Source organism: Triturus cristatus, chromosome 6 (assembly GCF_964204655.1).
Source record: "Triturus cristatus chromosome 6, aTriCri1.1, whole genome shotgun sequence".
NCBI classification, from domain to species: domain Eukaryota; kingdom Metazoa; phylum Chordata; class Amphibia; order Caudata; family Salamandridae; genus Triturus; species Triturus cristatus.
Genome location: NC_140589.1, coordinates 1,468,340,511 through 1,468,360,773, shown reverse-complemented (window position 1 = coordinate 1,468,360,773; position 20,263 = coordinate 1,468,340,511). Strand labels below are relative to the sequence as shown.

At 45.1% G+C, this 20,263-nt stretch overlaps 1 protein-coding gene across 5 annotated transcripts in view; it reads right to left on the bottom strand.

Annotated features, from left to right (window-relative positions):
- The window catches only part of WDPCP (WD repeat containing planar cell polarity effector), a 2,309,940-nt gene that overhangs the window by 1,768,928 nt on the left and 520,749 nt on the right, over nt 1-20,263 (bottom strand). For all 5 annotated transcript variants that reach the window (XM_085612555.1, XM_085612557.1, XM_085612554.1 and 2 more), the window contains 5 exons: nt 19,800-19,884; nt 13,395-13,439; nt 11,784-11,834; nt 8,159-8,229; nt 4,066-4,125 (listed from right to left, as the gene is read on the bottom strand). In XM_085612555.1, the coding sequence (XP_085468681.1) occupies nt 4,066-4,125; nt 8,159-8,229; nt 11,784-11,834; nt 13,395-13,439; nt 19,800-19,860 (288 nt within the window). In that variant the 5' untranslated portion in view covers nt 19,861-19,884. The remainder of the gene's footprint in view (nt 1-4,065; nt 4,126-8,158; nt 8,230-11,783; nt 11,835-13,394; nt 13,440-19,799; nt 19,885-20,263) is intronic.

The following is a 20,263-nucleotide window of genomic DNA, read 5'->3' as shown; positions in this document are numbered from 1 at the left end:
TTTATGTTCAAGAGAGTCAAAACATTTGTCTTGAAAAAGATGCTTGTTTCCAGTCCAGGGAGGACCTGGCTTGGCAGTTCGGGCTGGACTGTTCCCATGAGGCACAGGGTCAAGACTGATTTGCATATGGCTGGGTTCAAACTGGAATGGCATGGTGAGTAAAAAAACGATTGGATTTAGGCCCAGATCTCTGTACTGGGGTGAATGTATGACATTGTTCTGCATTCTGTCCATCAATTGTTGTTTTTGCATTTGTCACCCCGAGTGGGACGGGTATGCTCAGACGTGAGTCCCGTGCTCTCCATGCCACTGGAATCAAGCTATCCTGGCTGAAGAGGGGTGAAACCCCGAAACCGGTCCTAGGATGCTTGTTTCCAGTCCAGGGAGGACCTGGCTTGGCAGTTCGGGCTGGACTGTTCCCATGAGGCACAGGGTCAAGACTGATTTGCATATGGCTGGGTTCAAACTGGAATGGCATGGTGAGCAAAAAAACGATGGATTTAGGCCCAGATCTCTGTACTGGGGTGAATGTATGACATTGTTCTGCATTCTGTCCATCAATTGTTGTTTTTGCATTTGAAAAAGATGGTGGCATAATACATCCATCGAAACGCATCGACGCTCAAATAAGTACACAATCTGTGAAAGGGGATCTGGCCAATGAGTATTTGAAAAAGCTAAAAATACCAGGATCCACAACTGTGTCACTGTTGTAATACGGATGTGTGCCATGTAAATTCCATATTGTGGTTGTCTATTTGTTGTACTTCTTTATTTTTGCTTTTTAGTCATTTGTTTATTAATTCTTGGTTAGGATTTTGTGATTATGTACTGGGTTTATGTGATCACTGCTGAGTAGTAACTTGATGGACTGTGTTATTTAGACACACTGTTCTTTTTTAAACCTGAGCTTGATTTTATGATTTTTTTAACGAATAAATCGATTTACATTTTTTGCATACCTATGGGTTTTATTATCTTTGGAAGATATATGGCACATTCTTCTCAAGTGTGAATGAGACTTTATGCAAGGTATAGCTTAGGTTGAATGGAATGTGTAGACTGGTTGATTACTGGATATTAGAAACTGGTCCAAAGGATACTGTTCCCTTACTTCTCAATGCGGATCCCAGGCAGGAACAAAATGATCCTGGAACCGGGGCAAGGGTGGAACAAACGGCACCCACTGCGGCATCAGAGCAGAGGGCTGCGCTGGGGCCGGAGCCAGCAGCGCCGGACTTCGTGGCGCCGGAGCCACTGGCGCAGGATCCTGTGGCGTCGAAGCTGGATCCGCCGGCGGCACCAACGGCCCAACAGGATCTGGACACAGAACCGCGGGGCCCGAAGGCAGGCCGGCGGGAGCCCGAGGCCTAAAAAGGCGGTCCATGGTGGCAAGAAACTCTTGCACCTGTTCGGGAGTCGCCAACGGGCCCGGGTAAGGCGGGTAGGCCGCGGGACTCCCAGGCTCCAAAGGAGCCACAGGGGCAGAGCCCCTGTCCCTCTCGTCCGCATCCGAGGCCCGATGGGGGGACGTCAGAGAGCGAACACACTTCTTTGACTTCTTTTTATGACGTCCCTTACCTGAATCCGAGGGCGAAGACTTGGAGACCGAGGAGCGACGACTGCGGCCCCTCGAGCGATCCCGGGAACGGTCCCTGGATCTGGAATGGCGCTGGGACGAGTGCCAGACCTCCAGCAGCTTCTGGCGCCGCTCCCTCAAGGCCTTCGGGGCCATGGCCTGACAGTCCCGGCAGGACTGGGAGTCGTGGTCGGTCTCCAGGCAGTAGAGGCAAACATCATGGGGGTCCGGCACCGACATATTGCGACGGCAGGCCCCACAAGACTTAAATCCAGGCATCCCTATGTGCACCAGTAGAAAAGGGGGGGGGGGGGGGAGACAGAAGGTCTCAATAGAGTAGTGAAAAAGTGACTAAGGTACGTGCTCTAACCGGATCTGCGCTTGCTGGCGCGGAAAAATAAAGAACTGACGTCAGCGCGCATGGGTGGCGCCTAAGTAGTCTCCGTGACGTCATGTCGCTGCTTACGACGCCAGCAACAGACGCGGAGCCACAGGACGTCACCTACTGACGCGCAACGGTACTGCGAGCAAAACTTTCCGGATCCAGTCTGACGCCTGGGGATTTTTCTAAGGTAAGGAATTATCACTAACGTGTCTGTTTCAGATACAAGGCTTACATGACATGGGAGGAGAAAATAAACCTGGATGCACATGACCTTTGGCCTTTAAATTCAACTGAGTTATAAGCCACAAGAATCTAGTCTGCATTATACATAACCATAAGTGTAAGTTTGCTCTGCTACCTCAGTTTTATTGACTCTTGTCTGCATTAGATACCGTTGGACATTCAACTCTTTTTACAAGCCTATTCAAGCAAGGCATCTGTGAGCAAGCACTCAAGTGCCTGTTCTACTTTCGGTCTTCCAGGGCGCAATCTCTACTACCATTTTGCTCAGACTGCCCCCTCTCAAGCGGGCTCCCTAAGCGTTTGTCAGTAAGTCCCACGCTGTTTAATATCTGCATCAACCCACTAGCATCTCTTGTCTGCTTCTTTGGTTTTGAGATCATGTCATATGGAGACTATATCTGATATTCCCTCTTACTCCCAAGAAAAATTATGTTCTTGCATGTCCTTAATGGCCATTTGGATGAAAAGAACTGCATCAGGTATTCATGTTTGGGAGGCAACATTTCACCTGGTCACCATGTTGGTGGCCCACAGAGCTTGGACCAACTCTGGTGCCAGATGAATCTACCGGCAATTTAGGCGTTCTTAGGGACTGTAATTTGACACTTTCTATACAGGTGAGTCAGATTTCAGCCATCTGTTTCTCTTTACTTGTGATGCTGTTTCTTCCTCAAACTGCCTGAAAAGACAGTAACCTTCGTAATCACTTCTCAACTTGACTATGTTACTACCTTGCGCTTGGGCATTCCAGCATGCCATATTCAGCGCTTACAAACTGTGGAGAATACAGCTGCTCATCTACTCCTGAACCTTTCTACCATATCTTTCCATCGTAGACAGCTGCATTGGCTCCCCACACAGAAACAGTTTTTAAATCTCTTTGCCTAATTCAATCAATCACGATTTGTAAAGCGCGGCTGCATCACCCGTGAGTGGCTCGAGGCACTGGGAGACCATGCTCATGCTGCCCATGGTCCTAATGGTTGACCATCCAAATCTTGAGGTCCTTCTTGAATTGATGGAGTGAAGGTGGGTCGCTGAGGTGCAGGGGGGAAGTTGTTTCAGGTTAATTCACAAAGCCCTTAACAATTTTGGGCCTATTACCCTTGGGCGTAAATGCCTACCCATCATCCCACTCGTGCTCAGCTTTTATTAATCAGGAGTTTATCCCAGGCTTCAAATGCGGCCGGCAATTGTGGCGGTTACTTTTCCCAGCTTGCGGCCAAACACTGCAACGCTCTTCCCAAGTTCGCACGGAACATTTCATACCCTTCCCAGTTCAAAAACAGGCTTAAAGACTGTTTTTCCCACCATTTGCCGCACTTTTCAAACTTTTTAACATAACATTGTATAATACAGCAAATTATACACAACCCTTAATATATGGAGTCAATGTAAATAAAACCGTAAATGAAACTGTTACTGTGCCCCAGTTGGATTTATAAAAGGTAATTAGGTTGGCGTCACACAACTGTTCACATCTATTTGAAAATTATGCATATCTATATAAATCGACCTTATATCAAATTGCCTTTTGTTTCTAAATATTTTTTAACATGTGAATTACTGGAAAACACCTATTTGTAGGCTAAAAAGACAAAATGGACGGCTTCAAAATAATTCTGATTTTTGTTATTATCTACTTGTTTCTGCACTGCAGCCTGCTGATTGGAAATGAGCTTGACTTCCTACTGGCATCGACGAAACACGACCAGGCCTTCGGGCTGGACGAAAAATAAAAGCCAAGGGCAGCGCGGGTTGTTGCACCACATAACAGTGGGGCACGGCTCCGTCAATGGCGGAACAGTGGTGTGCCTCTGTTGACGCAACATGCTAACAGCATGTCAAAACATCTTACCTGACAGACAGATCTGTTCTTCCATTTGCTCAGCACACACTCGCAGTTTTGCAACAGCTCCTGAAAGACAGAGAAAAGGGAGAGCATGGGCTACAGCATCCTCGAACGGTTGAAATGTGTCTAGCTTTTTTCCAAGCAGAGAGATATTGGAATGCTGCATAAACAAAGATGCAACGGTTGAGAGAGGTCTACTACTGGATACAAGCACCATTAGGATGACAGGCAGGGCTGAGCCTTTATGGAAATTAAAACTACTGAGGCTGATAGAGACCCCGACTTCATGGGCGTAGGAAGTGTGGGGGACGCGGGGGATATATCCCCCCCAGATTTTGGAGTGGGGGGGACACGGGGGACAAGGGTGGGGGGGACGAGGGGACAAAGGAATTTCCCCTCTCCCTTCTGTTATCGCAGGGCCATTAGCACGCGAAAGCGCTACCTAACGGCCCTGCACTTGACCTGCCTGGAGTCAGAGGCCACCCGCCCTCTGCCTTTTGTTCTGCTGCAGGAAGGCTCAGCCGTTCTGGGAAGGGCAGAGAACGGAGACAAAATAAACGCTGTCTCTTTTCCTTCATGGCAAGGACCGTCTCCACTACTCCTGACCTGCCTCTGGCGGCCGCCCTCCTCTCTTTATTCCTCCATCTCTTTCTGTCTCTGTCTCGCTCCTGCTTACGTGCTGATTTCAAGAGGCAGCTCTTAAGGTACTCTCTCTCGCCTCTCCTTTTCTTTATTTGTTCCCCTGTGAAATTGATCCAAAAAAGGCTGAACACTTTGGCTGTAAATGTCCTCATTTTCTGACCGTTTTCTATTGAAAAGAAAAACCTCGGAATGGAGAGAAAAAATAGTTAAATACCTAAAGTGGACAGCAGACAGGCCAGACTGTTATTTACACCCACACACATTAGCGCCACTTTACAGAATTTGCCAGTGAAAGCGCTACTTTCTTTTTATCTTCTTTCTTTGAACAACATTGTTTTCCCAGGGTGGGTAAGTGCGCCATTCCTAAAGGGACTGCAATACCTGGTTGATGGGTAGAGTGGAAACGTTTAATATGATCGTTTTCAACTTTTTAAATTATTTTAGCTTATAAAATGCGGCTCTGTGTTTGGGGCTGTGGTCTTTTTTAAACCAAACTGCATACATTTTGAAAGGATATAAGCAATGGACATTGAAAGGGGTCCCTTCCTGGTCCTGTAGCCATGTCTTGAACTTTTCAGGCAAAATCACTTACTGATTTCTGAATAATGAGTTTAAAACCGTTAAGGTAACCATGTTTTTTTCTGATTACAGTTCACATGCTTTGCTTATTCTTGCATTCCCTATGAGTGTTTGCTTTCTCCAGGGTGTTATTCATTTTTTTTCAGGCAGCATTTTACTGTTGTCTAGTGCATAATTTGAATTTAGTCGCAGCACAATTGAGTTGTGCTGAAGGCAGTGTGAGTTTCTCTCAGTGGGGCAGTATGGTGTTCAGTGTGGGAGAGAATGTGGCACTCTGGCCAGAGCTGCTGAATTTGGAACTGGAGAACCATGTTCAGACCTTCATGACCAGTTCACCATACCACACTCCTGACAGAGCTTATTCCGATGCTACACCTTAGAAGGCCCGATAGACCTTAGAAGCCCAGGTGTCTTAGCACATCAGGTGGACCTGTCCACCACAATCCATACTGCAGTTCACTTCCAGTCTTACGGGCAGGCATATGAAGAAGCACATCCTAGATCGACAGTGAATCTGTCACTGACGTCACAAGACCCTTGAGGCCAGTCCACCTCACCCATTGGTACCTCCATTGGCCTTTTTCCAGCACTAGCAGTGCAACTTGCCAGGGGTTGGCAATGTAGGATTTGCATGCACACCAAATTTAGGGGGTGATTATAATGGCAGTGGGACCGCCACGTCACCCCGTCGGTGGCGGTCCCACCGCCATTGGTGACTGCATTACAGCCCGCCATATTACAATGGCGGGTGGTTACCTGGCAGACGGAAAGACCAACCACCACGCACCCGACGGGCTTCTTGAGCCCGCCGGTGTGGTGGAGGGGCTCGTGGTTCCTACAATGCTGGTGGTGCCTACCATGCACCGCAGCAGGGATTACGATGTCCCTTACCCGCCAGCTTATAAATGGCGGTTCACCTGCCATGGAAATGCTGGCAAAAGGGACATTGGGGGCCCGTAGCAGGCCCCTTTACCCATGGCCCCCAGACATGGGTCCTGGGGGGGCATCTATGATGCCCCACAACATATCACTGCACCATGTGGCAGGCACCGATATATTTAACATGTTCCTTTTTTTTTTACTTTGCGGCGGATGATGCAGCCAACAGCTCCTGCTGTAATGTAAAAGATAGGCACTGCGAACACCGTAGTGGCAGTCGCATTGTAATGCCAATCGTGGGGCCTCCACCTTGAAGGCCAGCGGTCCCATTCCCCGATTCGATGGCGGTGGTACTGAAGTCCGCCTGCCATCGTATTCAGCCCCTAAGTTTGCATTTTATGAATATGATTCAGCGGGAAATAAATTGATGTTTGCAATTTAATTGACTTTGGTTGGCCTCTTATCTATGAGATTTCCCTGTTGAATGTGCCTTTACATTATACATTTTCGGTTGTATGAATTGATTGCATACTACACTCTCCTACAGGTATTAATTTGAGTGTCGTTAGGAGTGTCTGGGACCAATTGTTTTCTTAGGAATTGTTTTCTTTACTAACCTTTGCAAAGGGCCCTAAACTTCACAGCAACACAAGTCACATTTCTTTTAGTAATTTGGGATCCGTTTGAGCTACAACATTGTTTTGGAGGAAATCGTTAGATTATGCAGCAGATGATGTATTATGTGGCAAATATGATACAGCCATAGTTAAGTGGAAAACATTTTTCCACTTAATTTTGCCCCAACATTGTAGTTGATCAATTTGTAAGTTCCCCAAACCCAAAAGTCGAGTTTGGGCACAATTTGCATTTTAAAAGCAGCCCTATAACTCAGGGCTACTTTTAAACTGACCTCAGGCTTCAGCAGTGCACACATGCAAGCGCAGAAAGGGCTTCTGGCCTCTAAACTGCCATGCCTTATTATATTCTAGGGACTTAAAAGTAGTTCTAATCCCCCTGCCCTATTATGTACTAGGGCCTTATAGGTGAGGTCATGCCAATCATAGGGGTACCCTAACCCATAGTGCACCCTAGTGTATGTAGGTGTTTTCACTGTATTTTTAAGTGCCTCTTTCAGAATAGCACTGGCTGGTTAGGCAGAGGCCAGGGTCAGTCAGTCAGGTACCACCAGTACCAGTCAGCAAAAAGTTGGGGAGTGCCCAGGGCGGCTTTGCAACACTAGAGAAACACAAACTCAGAATGTAAAACATAACACCATGGTTGGGGGGTTCTCTTCAATAATCAGAATTGATTTCTATCCTAATGAACCCATTTTCCAACATTAGGATAGGGAAAGACTGGGGAAAAATCATAACGTTCTAATCTATACACTGAAGTTTTTATGCAGCTCTTTGATGACGGTTATTAGCTCACTGTTCAATGTTAGGATTTTAACTTATAAACTTCAAATACCAAAAGAATATCTCAGACAAAAGCAGTAACTCACTGACCTTTTGAATTAAAACTTTCACTAGACAAACCTTCGATCTCTCTCAAAAAAAGAACATTAATCACCAAAGTTATCTTCACATTTTTATTGTTGCCTGAAAATTGCTTGAGACCAGGAATGCAGCAGCAGGTACTTTTCAAACCATAATGCACTTGCAAACACGACGCCCCCACCCTAAGTCAGCGGCCTTTGTTTGCTTTGTGCATTAAGATGTAAGATTCATATATATGTTTTTTTAAAACATTTGTTCTCATTACTATATGAATGTAAATAACAATAAAGCATACATGCAAACTGTGACTACATGCATGCTTTTCTCAATATTTCACTTCGAAAGTATGCAATTGTATTTGTTTAACGGGCGGTGATTTGTATAGGGTCACTGGAAAGTGCACAAGGTTGTCCCTGTCCCCCCCAGAATTTTAGTGTCTCCTACGCCCCTGCCCGGCTTAGCTAGTCATCCTCCTTCTCCGGGAATGTTCGAGAAGTTACCTCAAGCTCCTTGAGGGCGTCTCGCAGTTTTTCCGGGCGTCGGTTCTTAAGAATCCAAGGATAATCACGGGCTAGAAGAAAAAAGAAAATAGTCGTAACCACCATATATGTTTTGAGGGTGCATTTTTTGTGAAAGGCACAACAGACGTATGTAAATAAGCTGATAAGTTCAACTCTAATCGGAGGCAAGGCAGGCATGACGAAACGAAGGCCTTCCTGTTGATGTTACCTCGCCTCCCACACTTACAGGTTGTATTTTGAGAGCGGGTGCCAGGAAAGAAATGTACCGAACCTGCTGCCCCGGTTCAATGAGCGCTGAGGCAGAAGCGCTGACAATGGGCCCACGTCCTGAGGTAACACTCTGTCCTCCTGACGCTGCTGGTGGATACAAGCCGGAACAGGCCGCAGGTGACATGGAAGCCACTGGGCAGTGGAGCGAATTCCATGGATCCCGCAGTTTGAGCAGCACTTAGACGGGGAGGCGCTTTTGCTAAAATCGTGCGACTCTGATCCGTGTTTACACTCCCTCACTTGAACTGGCACCGGACAATTCTACCATTGCAATACCCAAACTTATTTGCTTCTGCCTCCATTAAAAAAAGTCCCCCTATTTCCCCCGAAAAGCTGTAATCCTTCTCCAGACTTTACAAACTGAAGAAGAGCGCTAGTTGAGTTTACTCAGTTCTCTGGAAAGTGTGCACCATTCCTTTTTCATGGAACCTGGAAAACCACAAACAGTGTAAACGCCCCCCCCCCCCCCTCCGAGGCAGAGGGTGTTTAACCTAGGTCCCTGGGTACCAGATCCATGCAAGATTTCTAGGATATCCATCGAAGATAAATGTAAGCGCAGCCAATCTAAATAGAAAATCACCTACATATTAAGTGGTTATCCTAAAAACCCGACATGGATTCTCCCTTCCTGGAGCTAGGATGGAAACCCCTGCCATAACGTGCTTCTCTGCCCCCATTATCACCACCCAGGATTGGATAGATAGCGCATGCTGGCATCTAACCAATTCACTTTTCATGGATACATTGCATGCGGCAGCCTCCCCTTATCTCCCCAGTGCCGAGCTGATCAGCTATCACAGAGGCCGTATCTGAGATGTACATGCCAGCCACCCTCCTGACAATATCTTCTTTATTAGCGTACAGACACCCTCGGGGTTCAAAGGTTATTAGAACGCTGTACAGTAGGATACGCTGGCCAACTACTAATCCAGGTATGGTTTTAAGCTCAGATATCGATCTCTATCTTTTAATGAGACTCAAACTGACTCCTGGAAACAAGGGCCTTTTGTAGAACAGGCAGCCCAGCTCAACCGGAAGTCAAAATTCATAGGAACCTGGATACAAACAGCTGAAGTGGAGACGAGGAGCATGGGACAGTGCAGAGACCTGCTTGTTGGATGACACTGGCTCACTCTTGTTAGCAATTTCCTGCTCACACCTTTCCATTACAGTAGAGGCATTAGTCTGCTTTTATTTATCAATTCTTTCCAGTGGCTTCCACTCTCACCGTAGGTAACGCAGAAGCGGAATGGCCTCCAAGTGCCCCCAGAAGTACCACAGTTGCCTTAAAACAAAAAATGTGTGAACTGCCAACAATAAGCAAGTGCGAAATTATTTATAGGAATTTTGAAAGAGGTTGAAATGAGCAGTGAGTGTCAAAACCAACCCACCGGTCCTCAAATGACTACTGCCTCTTGTCAAATGAAAGGAAGACATTAAAGATTCACTACGTTGAAGTGGTAGGGAGTCACAATAGCGAAGTGTTAAAGTAGGCCAGCTCTGGTGTCTTTTCTATAGTACAGACTACCACAATATTTTCAACATATGAAGAATAATGTGTACACAATTCTAAACATCCTTACCTAGATGAAACAGATGTAATTGTTATTGTGGAGTCGATATATGTGCAGGTCGATATTACTGATCTCAATACTCTGACTTAACACTATTGCAGCAAGGCCTGTCACTCAAGTGGGATATACTCCCACTGCCGTCTGTAGATACATCCAATGGGACTGGTATCCCCAAAACAGAAGTATCAGGATATATGTTCCCAGGCCATCCCCAACTGACAATACCAGTTGGGAGCAAGCACGCCTTTCCTGAAGGAGCCGTGGTATAATATTAGGTATATCGGCGCCACTTAGGAAAAAAAACACATTTATCGGTTATAAAAAGTATCGGAATACAGTGCTGTAAGGTGAGAACCACCAACCTCCCCCAAAATTGTGGCCGAGGCCAACACAACACATAAACGTAATCCTCAGCACACGTCTGCAAGGTAAAAACAAGTAACGCAAAATAGTGTGCACAAATTGTAAACACAAAGTTCATAATCCTTTTTTCTTTAATCTTTTTCTTCCGTTATTTCATAGAGATCTTAGTCAGCTAACACGTGTTTCGTCGCAAACACTGGAAATTTGTCCCGCGACTTTCTCCAGGCTCCAAAATCTCCAGCCGGAATTTCTCATGTGGTGATAATTCCATCCCACATTAGACAATATGCGAAGTCCGTAGTCAGAGTCTAGTTTTCCAGCTCCAAACTTATTTCGAGGACACGATGTATATTTGAATGACTGATCAGGTCGCTAAGCGAGCTTGTATATGTGGATCAAATTACGATCCGAAATAAGTTTGGAGCTGGAAAACTAGACTCTGACTACGGACTTCGCATATTGTTGAATGTGGGATGGAATTATAACCACAGGAGAAATTCTGACCCGAGATATTGGAGCCTTGAGAAAGTCGCGGTAAGAATTCCCAGTGTTTGCGACGAAACACGTGTTAGCTGACTAAAATCTCTATGAAATAACGGAAGAAAAAGAATAAAGAAAAAAGGATTATGACCTTTGTGTTTACAATTTGTGCACACTATTTTGCGTTACTTGTTTTTACCTTGCAGACGTGTGCTGAGGATTACCTTCATCTTTCTTGAAGGAGGCTGAGATCAGCGGGGTCAATGGGAGCACCAGACACCTGGACCATAGGTGGCCAACATCATCTGGGCTTTAAAACTCTGTCTTCAATGTTTAGAGCAAAACCATTCTTCTATGGATCCATTAAACTCTAGGCAACTCACCTACCTTGGATTTAAAGCATTTTAAAGAGAGCTGCATTTTAATTAGGCAGGTTTAAACTAACTGTTATGTTGTACTTCAATTTAATGAAAACCTGCACAATGTATGATAGTCCTTTGCAAAACCATCATTAAACTTATTTTGAAATCGGAAAATGATCTGGTACACGGTTCAATAGGGAAACTGTTTGGCAGTCTTACAGCTTCTACTTTTTTGGTATTTTTATGTTTGCAACTTGGTTGACCAAGAGTGCTCTGGAAGCATTAACTTTCTCTTGAGAGAGATGGGGGTGTAGTAAGGCTAAGCGTCTATAGCAGGAACATTAAAGCAAGCTTCCATCAGCCTTCATGCATTCTAAAACTAGGAATACAACGTTCGCCCTGAAGGAACAATTTTATATAAAAGAGTTACATGTAAGTGCAAATGTTTAAAGGACAGTTCACATTATTACCCGCATTTTTAATTTTGCCTCAATTCACTTTACATTAAAACACAAAAGCTAAAATTGTAGCCCAGATCGTCATAAAGAGTCTTACATTCTGCCACTTGCTGCTTCTCTTCTGAGTAGCCAAAGTTTGTCTGAGGCACTAAAAAAAGGAAGAAGAAAAAAATAATAATGCACAAAAAGATGAATGGAAATCTTCCTCACAGCTGTCAACAAATGTTCATTTAGCAAAAATCCACAGGTTAAGCCGAAGAGAAACAACACCTCTAGCTCATACAATTTGGGGGCAAAGTTGATGTTTTCACCTGCTGGTCAGCGATCCTTAATTCACAGTGAAAGAAGGCCTTAGCTAGCTCAACAGGTGGGCCCATTTTATGGAGCCGCCAATCTCGCCGGACAGCAGAGACTGACTCGCAACCAAATCCGGGGGGAAGGCTGCCTCGGCCTGTCAACGCAGGCACGGGGCGCGCATATTAACCACCGGGCTCTGTACAAGGGCTGCCCACACAGGCCTCGGACAGGAAGCCGTCGCTGCCCTGGAGACCTTTTGGCCCGTCCTGAAACTTCCAGGATTAGCCGAATTAATCAGATAAAGAAAATGGATAGTTCGCTCTAAAATCCCCATTTCAAATTGCAGATGAGGAGGAGGGAAGCAGCAGGCTCCCTTCCCGCGCGGTGATGTTGCCATCTGCTGGGAACAGGAAGGCCACTGCCGGTCGCCAGCCAGCTAAAGGCTCGTGCGCATCTGAAATACGGCAGTAATTCAAAGGGAAACTAATTAAGCATAAATCATAGACCGTCAGGCATATATGTTAGCAAATCAGATTTGTTTTTTGTTTTACACAGGACATGATAATATTTATCAACGTGAAAAGCACCCAGGACTCGGTCGTTTCAAATTAAAGTTAGCAGCCATTCTGTTTTTTCTGTTATTTACTGCACAACAACAAATATCTTAAAGATGGCTTTAGGCTACGAACGGAATTTATTAGAAATGGGCTCGTGAGCCCTGTGCGAAATCTAAAGTCGGTTGGAAAAGATTTGAGAGCTTCCTGCCAGACTCGAACCCGGTTCCCCAGCTTCAAAGTCGGCCGCTAGCCGCTACGTTCATTTCCCGCTGGTATCACCTGGCGACGTCTGCAAGGGAAACGGGTCGCAATGACGAAAGCGTTAAGCTTTAACGGGCAGTAAACAACACAACTTTAACTGGGACTAAGGAGCAAAAAAAAGAAAAACGCTAAAAAGCAAAACTATGCCGAGGCTCCTCAGTCCAGTGTAATGTCCAAGCCGGAGAGAGAGGTGTTTTGGGCGCCAAATCGGGAATTACAAGGACTGCGGACATACCGCATTCTTTTTAATATCTATCGTCCCCGAAAATGTCACCAGTAAGAGCTAGTAAAATCTACGGGGAAAACGTGCACGATTTATTGAAATGCACAGGGCAGCATACCCAATTCCTACGGTAATTCCGACATGTACTACACCAATCAGGCACCATTCATAAAAGGAAGCTAATTCATTTCACACCCTGCATCGGCCGAGACCTCTGGCATTGGTAACTTCAGGGACAACATGACTGGCGCGCTTTGCCGCAATGGGCCCTATAGTGCAATAATGGTTTCCCCCTCAGTGGTTTGTTTTTTCCGCACACAAATCGGGAAACTAAATGATCCCATAATTATTTTAGCAGAGCTCGCGTTACCTGGGTCCTTCTTGTCATGGTACTGGTACACGCCGAGGTCTTCATCTGTGGAGGAAGAGGAGAAAAATAAAAACGTCAAGGGCACATAAACCTAGGGACATCTATTGAGTCTAGCTACTAATTTCGGTGCGAGATTTGGAAGGGAGTTACCAGAGGGCCCCCACCCAAAACGGGCGAAAGACCACCGCAGCGTAATTATCCTTGGCAATTCCTATGTTATATAGAGGGCGACAACCGGGGACAGGGACAGAAACGCGAAATAACGTGAATTCTTCTGTTTTTACAGCATGCTAAACTACTCTACCACCTCCGATGCACTCTGCTCAAATAAACACACAGGGCTTGTAATACTCAGCTCAAATATACACAGAGGGCTTGTAATCCTCTGCAGAATAGCGCTGACACCAAGAAACGGGGCACAGAAATTCACTGAATCCCTACACTTTCCATACAAAAGACACATGAAGTTGGCCCTCTGAGGGAAATGCATTTCATTCAGCCCCACTCTGTGCAGAACTGTTAAAGAAGCTGCAGGTTTAAGTGAAGAAAAATGTACAGGACACATAGAAGGATCTGCAGGATTAGCAGCAGAGAATGAGCTGTGCATGCAATCACCCGCTGAGATACAATGCAGGATTAACTGAAGTCCATGCAGGTACCTTCACACAGAGGGCTTCAAACGGGTTTTGCTTTGAGCCCACCTAAGCAAGATGTTTTGAAGTCAGGACCCCCTCCAAAGCTTTAGGAGAATGATTGGTGGAGCAGTAGAGACGGGCTGGCCTATGAGACCATTTCAGTGGTACTTTTTCTGTAGTTCATAATCCACACAGAGTGTGAGATTTATAACACAGCAAATACAGCAAACATAACCAGAAATTGGCCCAAAAATGCAGCTTCCCCATAATAGGGATGTTGTGAGCCCCTCACACTCCTGGGCCCCAAAGCAACTGCACCTGCTGCACTAATGGTAAGTGAGGCCCTACCTTTGCCTCTTTAACCTCTTCCCCACCTTGCCTGACCATCACGCAAACCTTGCAACAGTCTCTCTGTCCCTTTCAGGAAAAAAAGGAGCTCCCACATGACGTCCCTCTTTATTTCTGTAAGGATGCCCTAATGCTGCATATGAAACAAGCATTGGCATAGCCAATAGGTCTCGCCTTTGGGACCTTATAAGTGTTTAGTTATCCAGCACAATATCCTTGGTGCAACAACTTTAACTGTTGCATGGCTAACCACTTATAAGGTCCCAAACGCGAGACCTATTGGCTATGCCAATGCTTGTTGTTTCTTTACCTTGTTCCAATGTAATTACTTGATAGTGCCAATCCCTTCCAGCAGCGGTGTTTTACCATAGGATGTTTATTTGCAATCTTTGCGAAGGTCTATAGAATACTTATTTACTTTTGTGTATGTTAGGATTTTTGTTGCTTTGAGAAGCCAATGTTAAAACCAGCATTGGCATAGCCAATAGGTCTCGCCTTTGGGACCTTATAAGTGTTTAGCCATGCAACTAAACTAAATACGGTCCCAAAAGCGAGACCTATTGGCTATGCAAAGCGGCCGTGAAAGTGAAAGTGATCGCAATCGCGATCACGATCAAACATCAAAGCGGCAGTGAAAGTAATCGCGGTAAAGCGCGGCGCGCGCGCCCGCGCACATGCACTGTAGCTCTAGGCTGGCCTGGTAGCACTTTTTGGAGCCCTCTCAATAAGTCTCGCCAGACCAGCGCATGCGCTGGGTCAAGCGAGACCTAAAAATATCCCCATGCTCCCTTTTTAAACTGAAAGTCATAATTGTGATGCAGTGAACCCTGGACCCAGCGCTGCTGCACCTACTGCACTAATGCTAGAGTCTGCCATGCAAAGCAGACTGTCTCCTCTGCCATTTGTTAAAAACAAGGCTCCCATCTTGCCACACCTCCCTTCCTGCAATCTCTCAGAGGCTGAACTAAGGTGCCTTCATCTGCCTCAATTATCCCCTTCCTTGAGCCATTGCTCCGAGGCTGAAAGCAGCACCGATAGATAAAGTGTCCATTTCGCCCTAATGTAAGCAAAGGAGGATGGTAAAGCTGCCATGATTGGGGTTTAGTTGGTTCCTTATGCCAGGGGGCCCTGGTGCCATTGTACCCGCAGCACCTAATATTTTCTGCCCTCTAATGTTTAAAAAAAAAAAAAAAGTAAGGCGGATCTGGACTCTAATGCTAGCAAAGACCATATGCCCCTACAGTGCTTTTTTTCATAGTAGGAAAGACATAATTGGGGAACTTATACCCTTGCCTCAGTACCGATTACACTAATGATAGTGTAGCCTTTTTTTAAATTTAGAAGCCCCTATATACCATCCCCTTCCTCTGGGGAATCTTTCTGAAGAAGTTGTCTCTGTTCATTTGTAAATGAAAAAAAGAGCCCCCACATAGTGCCCTTTCTTCTGGGCCATATCTTTGACACTACACATGGATCGTGTTCCTTTCGTGTTTTTCCTCTGAGGCCAAAGGATTAGTGCTCTGCATCAGAATGCAGCCCTGTTTGCCTCATCCCAACCACCCTCTTGACTTATTTACAAAACAGCGGTCCTTGAGCGGTTAATGCAGACTTTGAGGTGCTTTAGTCTAAAAGTGAAGGGTGTGGTGAGGTACAAAGAGCTAAAGACAAAAAAAGACCTTATCACCAGCCATAAATTGATGGAGTCCCTTAAGGCTTCATGATTACACAAATGTATTATTTTGAAGAGGTAATGTACGGTTGAGTTCTGGAGTAATTCAGACACTTAATAAAATGTTGCCACTAGGTGCAGTCTGATTACTTATTGGTAAAATGTACATTTTGAAAGCACTTTCTTAAAATGCCAAACTACTTCAGGATGTGGCATTGCAGCTAGAGCTGCCGATTTTGGAATTGGGGAACCAGGTTTGATTTCCCAGCAGATGCTCAACATCCTTTGATTCTGGGCAAATCACTTAATCTACCCGTGCCTGAAAAATGGTTGTGACCACATGCACTGTATCTGGTGCTCATGTAAAGTGCTCCAACACCTTTGGGTCTGGTCGATAAAAATTGAACACAAAAAAAGATTTGTGGCACCCTAACTTACACCATGTGCAATACTATTTGAAAATAATGACTTGCGTATTCACAGGGCTTTCTGTCACAAGCTGGGACTTCATAGCACTATAAATACATAAGTCAATATTACACACTACACCAACTAGGATTCAATTCTGTGCCTGTCTGGTCTCACGCACAGACATCTGCAGTGATCACATTAACCAACTGAGATGTCACATTTACCACTGATTAGAATTTTCTTTTTGGCTGTAGTTTTATATAACGCAAATTTGACCCGATATCCAGCGCTTTACATGAGCATCAACTACATTACATTCATTTTTAGGCATATGAGATTAAGTGATATGCCAAGAATAACAAGATGTTTAACTTGCATTTATTTTTTATTTCACTGTGCGTATTTCGCTTTTTTGCCTTCATGTAACCGTATATAAAATATCTAAATACTTAGAGAATAGTTTGTTCTTTTTGGCCAACTCTTTGGCCTTGCCACCACACTCAACGACCCCAACCCCCATAGCACTCCGGATCACGGGTTCAATACTTTTTTAATGCACTTCAAGTCTGTTTGTAAATTAAAACGGCCTGGAAAAGCACCCAATAAAGAAGGGCACACTGCCAGGCGATCTCCTTTACACTTTTTTGCTGAGGCATTTTTGCCCCCACTTGACCACCAGGGGGCGCGCCCACAGTTTGAGGATCTCTGCTTGAGAGGCTCTTCGATACTTCATGGCTGAAACGGTGTGCTCGTACCAGTGTACTATATACTAAATGCAGATGTGAATGTAGTAGTAGTTCAAGAAAAAAATATTTGGTAATAGTTTTATTTCAGGATTGAAACCACCCACCTTAACATGTCAAATGTTCGCTTTCAAGACGCTGTATGAAAAAAGGATGACCAACATCAAGCATACTTCTCAAACACTACAAACCTGTTCAGAATACATCCCAACACCATGATCTAATACTCATCCAACACCATGACTGTCATCCAGCACCACAAAGTAAATTATAAATCATGCCTATTGTAAGATCTATTCTTTCCCCAACCTCATGCAACAGCCCCCAACACGACAAAGATGATAAACCATGCGCACTCTATGATCGGTTCCTCATCCAATTATGTGCAACCTCCTCAGCACCAAAAAGTGCCTCTTCCAGCCTCATGCACCCTCCACCAATACCACAATGTGGATTATAAATCATGCACACAACTAGGATCCATATACCATCCAAACGCAAGTACCCGCCCCAAAACCACAAAGTAGATTACAAACCATCCCTCATTCTATGATCTATTCGTCATACAACCATAGGCACCCTCCTGAACACCACAAAGTAGACTTTAACTCATTCCCACTATGTGATCAATTCCTTATACAACATTCCCATCAGACAAAGTAGATCAAAACTCATGTGCATTATATGATCGATTCCTCATGCACCCTCCTCCAACATAAAGTTCCTCAGCTAACCCTCATGCACGCTCCTCCAACACCACAAAGTAGATAACTCATACCTATTTTATGATCTATTCTTCATCCAACCTTCCACAACACCACAAAGTGGATTACAGCTCATACCAACTCTGAGCTACTCCTCAACCAACCACCTGCACCCTCCAACACCACAAAGTAGAGTATCAATTATGCCCAGGCCTATTCCTCATTCAACTTCATGCACCCACCCTGAAGGCTACAAAGTTTCTCATCCAAAATCACACACCCTCACCACAAAATAAGATTATAACTCATACCCACTCCATGTTCCCCTCCTCATTCAACCACATGTATCCTCCCTATTACCACAAAGCATCTACCACCTCGTCTCTCAGTTTCCTTTAGTCAGGAACAGGGCAGGACTGGCAGCTAAAATCAGTCCTGGCAAAAAGTTCAAACCAACTCAAGAAGGCCACTACTAGATGCAGCTATGAGGCATGTTGGCTCATGGCAGTACACTCAGCTCTGAAAACACACTGTCCAGCCCTGCAGCCTCCTGAGGAAAATCCCACCGACAGTATGAATAGTCCAACCCTGATCTGGAGCGTATTAAAAGGTGGACAAACTGAATGAAACAATTTTGAATGTGAAAGGGGGTGAAAGTGATGGAGGGTACTTCTAGACTTTAGCAGGCCAGGTCGTAAGAACAGGCCTAAGAAATTAAGGAGGTTTGAGATATAAACAGTGGTCAAGCAAAAGCAAACAAAATGCTGGTGAAATGACCACAGAGTGTGGTGAGAAATCCAAGTGGTGGCTTCACACTTTCAGTTCATCCGCGTGCCTGTGTGTGTGGGAGGGGCAGGTCTTAGAGGTTTTTTTCTTGAGGTCTGACTGGAGAAACACTATGATCAGGGACAGGAGAGTTTAGGCCTCGGGACTCTGCAGTGATATGGACTCAGACCTAAAAGCACAGGCGCCAAATGGGGCAGAAGGAATCTATGACCACTATGTCGTCATAGGGAGTTGGTGTGGGAGCAGATTCTGTGCAGTCACAAAGAGGGCAAAAGCACTGTACAATGACACTCAAAAGATCATTTTCACAGACATGAGCAGTTCTCCTGGGGACCCTGGAAGCTCCCAGGGAAACTCAGATAAGTGTGTGATGATAGACAGCATGATTTCTGAGACCTGCAACGTGAGGTAACCTTGATGTGAGTGTGGCACAGAGGCAGAATTGATCCTTGGATTACAGAGCACGGGAGGGGGTCAGGATGGCACCGTAAGAAAAGCCTCGTTTTTGGGAACTAGCACTTAAGGCGCTGCTTCCTTTTTTCTCACTTCAACTGGTAGGTGCTAACAAAGCTATATCTTTTGCACGTCAAGGGGAAAAATGCAAGAGCACAAGTGGCTAAATGTTGGCCCTGTAGTCAACGCTGAGTAGAGGTGGGGGTACTCGAACCCGGTTCTGGTGGTCATGTCCTCGAGAAACTGCACTGTTCAGAAGTGCTTCTCTGTTTTTTTCTTTGTTATGTTTTTGGATGCAAGTGCTTTTAAGGAATGCCCAACCGAGTTAGAATTGTACTTAATAAAATTCCAATACGGATATATTGATGGAAAAAAGTGAATATTAAAAGATGAAAGTGAAAAAAGTGTAACCTGCCTACTTTTCAAACACCCTTCTTGTTCTGTCTCCCGTTTCTGCACTCTAGGCTTGAAGGCATGGCTAAAAGACCATCCTCTCATGCACATAATGACTGTCGAGCACTCGCTGTCCCCTGGAGCCTACATCTAAGCAACGTCCCTCTCTTGGGGACTCTGACTCCTGCATCAGTTGAATGTTCACTGAACACTTTTGCAATCTGCTGGAGAAAAATAATGGAGCCGGGCAGCGGCGGATTTACCCCATACGTGCAAGGTATTCTTCAAAGACCACAGGTGCAGCTCAGCCAGGCAGAAAGACATCTGATGGCAGACGGAAACTTCGCCCTGGCAAGGGAAGCAAAGAAACAGAGAGCACATTAATTATCCCCTATTACCAGCAGAACAGAAAGTCTCACTGCTGCTCAGATCTGGCCAGTGCACTCCTCAAGCTACTCATACAAACCAAGGTAGGGGCGCAGCTATGTTTGGGCTATTAGCTGTGGATGTGTGTGTGTGTGAATGTAGGTGTGTGGATATGTGTGTGTGTATTTAAAATGACATTACAGTTAGGTGACAATGTCAGTTCAAACATAGCATTTTAAATGAACAAAACAATTGAAATTCACAAGTTATAGGTATCTCAAGGAACTATAACTTGTGCCCTAAAGTAACTACAGTTCGCACCCCAGCTAATTCACAGTGTTCTTAACAATGATGTCATTTC